This window comes from Schistocerca serialis, chromosome 4, assembly GCF_023864345.2.
Source record: "Schistocerca serialis cubense isolate TAMUIC-IGC-003099 chromosome 4, iqSchSeri2.2, whole genome shotgun sequence".
In the NCBI taxonomy this organism is placed as follows: domain Eukaryota; kingdom Metazoa; phylum Arthropoda; class Insecta; order Orthoptera; family Acrididae; genus Schistocerca; species Schistocerca serialis.
The window spans coordinates 544,182,762-544,194,372 of record NC_064641.1 but is presented as its reverse complement, the minus strand read 5'-3'; the positions used below and the strand labels follow the sequence as shown (position 1 = coordinate 544,194,372).

At 37.8% G+C, this 11,611-nt stretch overlaps 1 protein-coding gene across 2 annotated transcripts in view; it reads left to right on the top strand.

Moving 5' to 3' along the window:
* Positions 1-475: 475 nt before the first annotated feature.
* Positions 476-11,611, top strand: part of LOC126475269 (vascular endothelial growth factor A-A-like) — a 69,016-nt gene continuing 57,880 nt past the window's right edge. Inside the window, exons 1-2 of one of the 2 annotated variants that reach the window (XM_050102984.1) lie at positions 476-606; positions 6,257-6,287. In XM_050102984.1, coding sequence (XP_049958941.1) covers positions 538-606; positions 6,257-6,287 — 100 coding nt within the window. In that variant the 5' untranslated portion in view covers positions 476-537. Of the gene's footprint in view, positions 607-5,904; positions 6,076-6,256; positions 6,288-11,611 lie in introns of those variants that run through there. The other variant, XM_050102985.1, reaches the window with a different exon arrangement.

Sequence of the window (11,611 nt, the reverse complement as noted above, 5' to 3'; positions counted from 1 at the left end):
CATGACATTGGATCCAGAATCCATTTCCTTAGAGAACAAATTGGTAAGTTGTCAGTTTATAATTTCCCAAATGTATAATCCAGCAAGATATGGTTTAGGAACAGTATTCACAATACTTTGGTTTCAGCTCAGAACATTAAAAAATTATATTTATATTTCATTGCAGAAGCATTTGATTGCTAAATCATCAAATAAAGTGGGGAATGTAAATTACAATAGTATGATCAAACATAAAGTTTGCTTGTACCTTCTTAAATTAAGGTCAGTATTATGTAACTTTAGTTTATTTTAGAAAAATATATTTTTTTAATTTTTTTAGGTCTGTCGAAATGATGAAAGATATTTCACAATTTTTAAATTACACAATCTGTGGTAATCCTTCTTATTGGTTTAAGTTATCAGCAGACCGTATCCATCCTGCATCCTTGTGGTCATTTCTGATATTTATATCAAGTTAGTGGTTTCCTGTTTCCTTTTTTTTTGTGAAGTAAAAGCAAGAACTTCAATCAGAGTGACCAACACATATTTACTGAAGCCATGCAGAGTACTATCGTCATTTTTGCTGTCTGTTTTTGGACTTTGTGCTATGCACAACATTGTCCACAGGTATAAAATCACCTTGCATATTACTATCATTTTAAGTAGTTTTCTAATATGTGTAAACCTCTTGGCAATAATACTGCAAGTGAACAACTGCTGTTAAATGATGTGTGTATAAAATGTCTGTGTGGAGAGCCTCTACAATTCTAATGTCTGACGAACTATGAGAACAATCAACTTCCCACATTGTCAAAAAATTATTCAAGAAAAAAACTGCAGATAATAATACTAGAATACAACTGCATGGAGTTTATTTTTTGTGTTTGTGGACATTACATAGTAGCTCTACAATTGATGTTACCTTTAGAGTTGATATTACCTTGTATCTGTCTAGATTTATCCATTTATTTTCTGTAATTTCTAAGTAATGCCCTGATAAGCATAACACAGCTTCAACATTCCATTTTAATTTCCTGTGTTGATAATGTGTGTTCATTTTACTTATGAGGATATTTCTGATGTGATGGAGAATATTGAATGAGATATGTTCATGCTAAAGATTGTGTCCAACCAGCAAGATAACACATTCGTAGTAGCTGTTTCAACTGCAACTTAATTTACCCTAACTTACAGCTCTATCCCCCGGAATATAATATGAATACTAAATGAATATTAAAAATGACCATAGCTGGATAGTCCTTTGTCCAGATTGGATATTTCTGTCAAAGAGCTGTGTAAGTAGCATTTTACTAGAAGTATTCATATGCAGATCATGTCTACATCTATGTTCAAAATCTGCAAATCACTGTGAAGTGTATGGCAGAGGATACTTCTGATCATACCTGCCATTAAGACATTTTCCTGCTCCATTGACTTATGGAACATGGGATAAATAATTGCTTGAATACCATATTGTTCTCTGTAATTAGACTAATCTTATCTTCCCAATACCTGCAGGAGTTATTTGTAGGAGTGCTATAGTATATTCCTAGAGTCATTACTTAAAGTTGCTTCTTGAAACCTACTGAATAAACTTTCAGTGACTCATTGATCGTGTAGTCATTAGGTACTATGTTTTTTCAATTTGTGAAGTACAAAATTTTGCGTTTCTGAACATTTAAAGCAAGTTACCAATTCTTGTAACACTTTGAAATCTTATCAAAACCTGTCTGAATGTTTGTACATGGTTTTTCAGAAAATGTTTCGTTGTAGACAATGGCATCACTTATGAAAAGTCTGAGGCTACTATTAATATTGCCTTCAAGGCCAATAGCAGCAACCATACAGAATGGGTCCCGACACTCTTCTACGGAGCACATCAAAAGTTACTTCTGCATCTGTCAATGACTCTCCATCCAAGACAACAAGATAACATGCTGTATCCTCCCTACTAAAAAATCCTCAATATAGTCACAAACTTTGCTTGATATTCCATATGACTGTACTTTCAATAGCAAATGTAGTGTGCTACAGAGTCAAATGCTTTTATGAAGTCAAGAAGTACTGCATCTACCTGACTACCTTGGTCCCCGGCTTTCAGGATGTCACGTGAAAAAAAAGCACGAGTTGGGTGCCACATGATCAGTGTTTCAGAACTCATGCTGGTTCCCATGAGGGAGGTCATTCTGTTTGAGATTATAATTATGTTGGAGCTCAGAATATGTACTATGATTTTACAATAAATAGATGTCAAGAACATTGGACAGGTGTTTTGTGGATCACTTCTGCTGTCCTTCTTGTAGAGAAGTGTGTCCTGTGTTTTCTTCCAGCCACTGGACATGGCTTTTTGTTCGAGGGATGTATGATATGTTATGGTTAAAAGAGGAGGTAACTCAGCTGCATATTCCGCATAGAAACTGATAGAGATTCCTTTTGGGCCTGAAGCATTGTTCAGTTTTAATGATTTCAGCTGTTTTTCAATGCCACTGAGATTAATATCTATTTCACTCATCTTTACAATGATATGAGAATTAAACTGGGGGAATATTCCTGGATTTTCCTTTGTAAAGGAGCATTTGAAAACTGAGTTCAGCATGTCATGTATGATGCGATCAACCAAGGGCTTGTGGGGGAAGAGCTGGTTTGAGAATGTATTTCCACGTAAGTGACTTGATATGCACTGTATCCAATCCTTGAACTTGCACATGCCTCTCAGCTTGGTGCGACAAGTGGCAGCTACTAATTATGATACATCTTGTATAGAAATCTAACAGTTGTGTCACTCCTGGCATCCCTCTCAGCTCGGTGCCCACACAGTGGCTTGTCACATCTTTTTTTATGCCTTTGAAAAAGCTTATGATACTACTTGAAGGTGTAATATGCTTTGACAACTCCACTCACGGGGCTTCTGAAAACACCTTTCTCTACTTTTATGGTCATTCTTCTGCGTGTATTATTTTAGATAACAAATCAACTGTGTTTTATCAGGCCAGAAAACAACATACCTCAAGCTAGCTTTCGAAAGCTTTCCTGCATTTAATAGCTGTAGATAGAGAGATTTGCACAAGAAGGACTCTTGGAAAGTACTCTTTATTTATGTACAACTTTTCAGTTTTTAGTTCATTTTCTAATCTTGTAGAAGGTGCACACTGGCTGCAGATTTCTTTCAGGAAGCTGGAGGAATAAGCACTAAAATCTGGTTTTAATTTTTCAAAAGAAAAAATCAATTTCTGTGATTCTTATCCTTCTTTTAATCTTAAACTAATTATGGAATGGACGTAAGCAGTGAATATTATTCTAGTGCATGAGCTGCTATGCTGAATTGATTAGTTACTCAGTGTGCAAGGCATGCTGTAGTGCTTTACTTGTGAAAGTATTATGATATGTTCAGACCTTTTTATGTGTAAGGTACAATTGGTCCCAGAAATTTTGTGTGTGATGCTTACTTTAAAAGTAATCTTTTACTTTTAGATTGACACTATTGAGTTTTATTCTTATATCATACAAATTCCATGAGTGATGAGGCCAGTTGCGATCTAAGGGGGGACGTATTTTACAATTGGGTGTGGTGAACATTAATTTTTTTGCATCTCAAGGTTAGAGTAAATTTCTTGTTTCATTGTTATGACTCCTCTTTTGTCCTGGTAGTGAGGGATCAGTGCCTCATTACAATGACCATCTTTCTTCCTCAGGAAATGTAGAGTAAAATTATGGTTTAACATCTTACATTCAGCTACACATTAAATATCCATACTATTCTCCCTGTGTTTTAGCAATATGTTTTAATGCAGGTGAACTGAAATAATAGTAGTTCATTTTAAACAAGAATGTATTTATTTGAGAGAGGTTTCCCTTAGGTCACTTCACTGTGTACCACAAGCAGCTTCCCTTGCATGTTCCAAGTTGGACTCACCAGTGGCAAATTCTTATCCTGAGCCACTGAAGCCTGCCTTTCCCTATCCATCATGAACTTTTCCACACTCCTCCCTTCACCTCCTTTAGTTGTTCCCCTCACCCCCTCCACCCAGCACACTCACACACATCCATAAAGCTGCAATGTGTGTGTGTGTGTGTGTGTGTGTGTGTGTGTGTGTGTGTGTGTGTGTGTGTGTGTGTGTGTGTTTCATTTATCTGTTAGCTTCAAGAAAAACTTATATAAATGCAAAATATGGGGACGTAACTCCCTGGAGTCACCTGGAACAGTTTCACTGCCCTGAGGTAGCTCAAGTAACCTCTCTGGACCTGCATTTAGTTCACTCTGATCAATGTTCTTGACAACATGCTTTGTATCTTGTAGGACAATAAAATATATGTGTATGGAAACGTATGACCTGTTAGTTGTTATGATATGTAACTACTATTCTGAGTACCATATTTCCTACAGTAAATTCCAAACTGACAGCACAATAACAAATGAGAAGGGAATAAGAGTGGTAACCACTAAGATTCTGAAGCTTGAGCAAATGAAGCTTGCCTTACAGGTATACTAAAAGATATCTAGTATGGATTTAAACATTTTCTTATTAAATAATCATGTGTTTATGGAAAACTGGTTGAGTTACTTTTAGTGCTTTTCAAAAGATTGATTTTTCAATTTTTTATCACTTTCTAATCACAGTGTTTCTCTTTAAACTGGCTCTTGTGTATACTTTTGGGAATTTAAAATTTCAGTGCTGTCTTCTAGCACAAATGTGGCACTAAATCATTCCGTTGTATTTGAGTAAAAAGTTACAAGGGCATGATGTGGCTTTTTATCTTTTTTATCTCAGTCCTTAAAAATTGCAATTTTCTGAAGATTTTAAGTACTAATATAACATTTATTGAGACATCCTGGAGTGTATAAATCATTCATAGGAGCTTACAACTGCTTTATTCATCAAAACAAGTCAGATGCCCAACATCCATGGTAGCAGGAAGTGAAATTTCTATTACAGAAAACTAGTTATTGTGCAAGTAATCTGGCTAATATGCTGGCAACTGGTGTGCTTACAGAGTGATGTACCTAAAATATATGGAAAAGAGATATTGCTACTCACTGTAAAGATGATGCATTGAGTTGCTAACATGCACAACAAAAAGAGAGTTAGATATTTAGGTTTTGGCCAAAGCTTTCATCAGAAAAGAAAACACATACGCTTTCATTCACATAAGGAAACATACCTTATGCATATATGACTGTCATCTCCAGCAGCTCAGAATGGAATGGCATTCTGGTACAAGCTGATGGAGACAGCTCTCATGTGTGCATGAGATATCTTGCTTGTGTGAATGAATGTCTTGTGTGTGTTTCCTTTTCTGATGAAAGCTTTGGGTGAAAGCTAAATGTGTAATTGTATTTTCATTGTGCCTGTCTGCAACTCAATGTGTCATCTTTACAGTGAGTAGCAACCTATCTTTTCCTTATATTGCTCATATTCCAACTTGTTTCCAGTGTTACATCTAAAACATACATAATATGGGTAATGCAGTGATAAACACTAAATAGCATTTATTAAAATAGTTTATACAGAATGAAAAACTCAGCTTTGCGTGAGGAATGCTACTTGGCTCTGTAGTCAGTGTGCTAAGCCAATGTCACACACTGAAAGAGCACTATCTAATCTATAGAAGTTCAGTTCTAATAGTTTATAAGTCTGGCTCTGAATGAGAATATCGCTTAAATACTCAGTGGTTGCTGTGAGATGATCAGTCTTTCATAGCAAGATGATCAGTCTTTCATAGCAGCTGGCTATAATGGCAGCAACTGATGATCTGTGTCAGCAGGCAATAACTGTAGAGTTGGTGCTGGCGATTAACTGTGACAGGGACTGTGTGAACTGCTGAACCGCAACTGGCCAAATTTGATGCATATCCCTGATGATCCATGACAAACAAAATGATGTCCATATACATTACTTTGCAGAAGAGGAAAGCAGTTCCAGCTATCAGCACCAGCTGCAGTGGCTGACATAACTTGCAGCAGGTGGCATGAAATCTAAAGAGGTCTTGTGACAGAAAGCATAAACAGATCCCAGTTTAGAAGCACCATCTAGGTGGCAACACATACAACTGAGTGATGCCTGAATGAAGACTGCAGGCACAGCAGCAATCAATACAGTAAATAACAGAGCAAGACAAAACTATTTTCAATATAATTCACAGGGCTCAAAATCTTTTGCCTAGTTGTCAACTAATATACATTACATTTCATTATGGTACATTGCCTGAGATTAACAAACAAAACATATAACTTTAAACACAGCAACAGAAAGCCACATTAATTTTTTGTCTGTTGCAGTATGCTGAAACACCTGAATTTACAGATACAGGTAAGCTCTAGCTCTCCTATGACCTGCATTATGTTGTCATAATAATTTCGTAATTGGCCTAGAAGCAATAGAAATAAAAGTAATTGATCTGCTGTTGTTGGAATGTGTTAATCTGTTACTTCTCTATTAGCGTAGATATCATTTAACACAATACCGAATATGTTTTCAATATTCTCAACTGTTCTAGGCTGACTGTGGTATTTACCTGCTTTCAGAAAACATTGTGACATTCTCTCATCGTATTAAGATAATTCTTTCTGTAATGGTTGCTAACATTGACATTGTAACTGCTATGAGATAAAGTAAAATCTGTTGTAAAGATACCTTTAAGGTGCAGTTCCTAAGCACATCATTAGATGTACTAAGTTAAATACAAGTACACATAATTTATTTGCAGTTGTAGCTCATTTTCTATTTTTAATAACATAAAGACATTGTCCACCCCCTTAACTGAGTGGTCAGCTTGTCTGGCTCCCATGCAATTGGTCTGTGTTCGATTCCCAGCTGGGTTGGAGATTTTTTCCACTTGGGACTAGGTGCTGTGTTGTCCTTATCATCATCAGTGTGCAAGTCACCTGGAGTCGTGTCAACTGAAAAGACTTCCAGCTCAGCAGCTGAACATCCCCAGGTGGGGACTTTTGGTGATTGATGCTGTACAATCATTACATTTTATCCTTCAGTAACTAATTCCTAGGTAAAATTTGTATGTAGGCATAGAACAGTACAGTTCAGATATCACGTGCCTTGCCGGCCGAAGTGGCCGTGCGGTTAAAGGCGCTGCAGTCTGGAACCGCAAGACCACTACGGTCGCAGGTTCGAATCCTGCCTCGGGCATGGATGTTTGTGATGTCCTTAGGTTAGTTAGGTTTAACTAGTTCTAAGTTCTAGGTGACTAATGACCTCAGCAGTTGAGTCCCATAGTGCTCAGAGCCATATCACGTGCCTTTTTCTTCACACCTGAAATAAATCTCAACTCTATTCATGGATAAACTGTAGATGATATTATTCTGTTACCACCATTCCTATGAACATATGTATGGATTGTGTACTTGCAATAAAGGACAGGTCAACTTAACCTAATATCTTAAAATACTTAACCTACCTATTACAATAGAAAGCAACATACTGTAAGTTATTTACATACTCCATACTACAATATTTTCAATGGATTACAATAAATACATACAAGTGATAACAGCATTCCTCATTCTTTGCCTGTATACTCCTCTACATTATAAAATTCTTCTTCCATTGAGTAATCTTTTACATGTTTCCTGCATTTTTTTTTTTTCATACTGTCCTGTAGACAACTCTTTACCAGCTGTACACCTGCATATCGTGAACCTGTTTTGCTTATACTTCTCAGCTGACCTTATTTCTTGTGGAATGAACATCTGCATTTTTTCTAGTAATGTGGTGCCTTTGACTAATGAAATTATTGTTTTTGGTATCCACATGGATGGGAAAGTCAGTATTTTTAGTTTATGGAATGCAAAAGACAAAGGGGCAAGGAGCCCACTCGAGCCAAGTGCTCTAATGCTCTGCTTCCCGGTGGATTAGTGTCAAGATCCGGTGTGCCGGCCAGCTTGAGGATGGTTTTTAAGGGGAGCCGGAGGTGGTCAAATCCAAAAAATTACGATTTTTTTTGTTTTTTGTTTTTTGCTACTGAGAATTAATTGGAACATTCCTCTTTAATGTAAACTTTGAATTATTGTTCTACTCGCCCTAGAAGTGGAGTTATTACCATTTTCCCCACACCTGCAGAGGAAATGGGCGGCCGCTGAATGCATCTAACACCCTCTCGTGACTTTCTGGCAAACTGCTTGGGATTTTCTCAGCCTGTTACGCATACAGCGCCTTATGTTATGCATACAGCGAGTGTGCAAGGGTTGGCTACATTGTTTTCTGTGACAAATGAAGCACTAAGAGCGTGGAACATCGTCTCTTTTCTGTTTACCGTTTCGAATTAGTTCAGTGTTGCGCCTGTTGTTGGTAGTATTATACTTCTTGTGTAAAGCGTTGTTCTCGTTACGATGCCACATTTTAGTAACCGTGTATATAAGAAGAGGAAGAACGTAGGGAAAAGAAAATTAACACTAATACCAAGTTGCGATACTACAATTACTGAAACAGTGCGTTCTTCTGCTAAGCAACACATGGCCGGCCATAGCCCTGTGACATCTTCTAGCATGAAGCTGACTGGTGGAAGTGACAGATTTTGTGAATATGTTAGTGACAGTGATGATATTAATGAAGTACTGAATATTGGATTATTATCTTCTGTGCTGAAAGAAAGTGTTCTGTGCAAAATGTGTTCAAGTGTAGGAGTGGGACTAGAGATAACAAAGCACTTTGGTTTAGCTTGTGAGATGAAGATAATCTGTGCATGTTGCAAGTATCAAGTGACTTTCCACAATTCACATGCCAGTCTCTTTGGTGAAAATGGACGATCTAGAGTGTTTGATGTGAATGTTCGACTTGTGTATGGTCTTTGATCCATTGGAAAAGGCTCTGCTGGTAAACTGTTTTGTGGTATTATGAACTTGCCATCGCATCCAAGCAAATTTGGGTACTACTGTGAACTGGTAGGATCCTCTGTTGAAGATGTGACTTTGAAAACCGTGAAGGAAGCAGTGGAGGAATCTGTAGAAATGAACGGTGGTTCTAGGTATTTGGTAGTGGCATTAGATGGTTCCTGGCAAAAGGGGGGTCATAAATCCCTGAATGAGGTTGTAACTGCTACTTGTGGTGATAGTGCAAAAGTGATAGATGTTGCAATATTATCAAAACATTGTAGGAGCAAAAATAAAATCAAAGGAGAGCACAGTGGAAGCTGTGAGGCAAATTTTAGTGGATCAAGTGGAGCAATGGAAGTGGATGGAGTGAAACAAATTTTTGAACGTTCAGTTCCCAGATACAACGTTAGGTACAAATACTACCTTTGGGATGGTGACTCCAAAGGTTTCAAGACTATAGAGGAACTGAAACCATATGGAAATGAATTTGCAGTTGAAAAGTTGGAATGTTCAAAAGCGTATGGGTGCACGGCTTCGAAGGCTCAGACAAACTTTGGGTTCAAGTAACCTCAGTGATGGAAAGACAATAGGAGGGAGAGGCAGGCTTACTGATGAGGTGATTGAACGTCTACAGAGATACCATGAGTATGCTATAAGGCAAAATACTAGTAATGTTAGTGACATGCGGAAAGCAGTGTGGGCATTGTTCCTTCATACTGCCTTTTCCAATGAATACCCTCAACACAGCCTGTGCCCAAAAGATTCCTGGTCCAAATATAATGCAAAAAAGGACTATGATCACAAACATGGTTTGCCAGCAGCTTTGATAAATGCAATAAAACCAATTTTTCATGACTTAGCACAGCCAGAATTGTTACACAAATGTCTACACGGAAAGACGCAGAATCCTAATGAGAGCGTAAACAATTTGATTTGGAAAGTGATTCCTAAAAGGGTGTTTGTAAGCATAAAAACACTGCACTTTGGCATTTATGATGCAATAGCAACCTACAACCAAGGGAACAGTGTGAAGTTCTGAAGGCATTTGGATTTACAGCTGGGGTGAACACTGTACGAGCACTAAGAAATATTGACAGAGAAAAGATAAGAGGAGCAGAAAGAAGAGAAAGGCATATGAAGTATGATGGAACAACAGGCCAGAAAAGAAGACAGAAGAGGAAGCTTTTGGAGGATGAAGAAGAAGACCCTGATAATCCGTCCTATAGTGCAGGAATTTATTGAAAAACTTTGATAGCCATTTCCCGTAAATTAGAATTTTTCGAATATAAGGAACATTTTCTCAAAATCCACCCAAGCTAGAGAGATGAAATTTTTATGCAGCACTCCTAGTGGTCAAACTTACATTGTAACACAGCCATTTGGCAATATGTTCAGTAGTTTCATTTCAGTTTAATTATAAAGCAATTTTTTGTAAAAAAATTTGGGTCATTAATAAAAAAAAATAATTGGAAGGAAACTAGAAAAGATACTCCAAAATCTCTCTGTCATAATTGCAATACTAAACCACTCTATATGTAAAAAAAAATTCAAATTTTTCTATTTTGTAGTTTATTCATAAATGTTCCTCAAACTTAGTGATTTTAATGTGGGCAGCATAGGCACCTCCGGCTCCCCTTAAGGCAGTTTTCCATCTACCTTGGAGAATGCTGGCTGGTTTGCCTTATTCCACCTCAGTTACACTGTGTTGCCGATTTCTGCAGAAACACCATTTCCACATATGTGTATACTATAATTACTCTACCACGCAAACATTTGGGGCTACACTTGTCTGGGATGGGACATTCCCGGGGAGAGGGGGGGGGGGGGGGGGGGGGCTCTGGGGGCCGAACCACACAGTAACCCCTGGGTTTGGAGTGGCGCAGTGGTGGGGTGGGTGGACTGCTGTGGCCTGTTGTGGGGTTGTGAACCACTGAGAGCTATAGTGGAACGAAGTCGTTTCTAGGTCCTCAGTTTAATAGATACATACTGATCGACATATACATATGTACAAGGGACAAGGAGATAAGACACTTAAGCAACAAGGCTGCACAAAACCACAGGTCAAGATGGGCATAGCAGAATAATATGAGAGAGATATTAATAACCAAATGATAATAAAGATGAGGTCTGAAAATAAGAAAAACCAGAAACTGAAAAGAGATCAAGAAGTATCTGTGAGACATAAGGCAAGAGTAGAGGTGACACCATAATGTGAGCATCAATGGGAAAAGAGAGAGAGAGAGAGAGAGAGAGAGAGAGAGAGAGAGAGAGAGAGAGAGAGAGAGAGAGAGAAGGCATAGTTTGTAAAATAAAACAATGGAGCCAAAAAATACAACAAGGAGTAAAAAAGAAAAAATAATAATATACTGAGGTGATAAAAGTCGTGGGATACCTCTTAATATTATGTTGGACCTCCTTTCGTGTGACGTAGTGCAGCAGCATGGTCTCAACAAGTTGTTGGAAATCTCCTGCAAAAATATTGAGCCATGCTACCTCTGTAGCCATCTGTAATTGCAAAAGTGTTGCTGCTGCAAGATTTGTGGCAATCTGTGTAGCCATATCATTAGCTTGAATGTCCAGAATATTCTTCAAACCAGTTGTGGTCTGGTGACATGGCACATTGTCATCCATAAAAATTCCAACATTGTTTGGGAACAAGAAGCCTATGAATGGCTGCAGATGGCCTCCAAGTAGCTGAACATAAACATTTTCAGTCAATGATTGGTTCAGTTGTAACAGAGGAACCAGTCCATTCCATGTAAATACAGCCCAAACCATTATTGAGCCACCCCCAGATTGCACAGCATA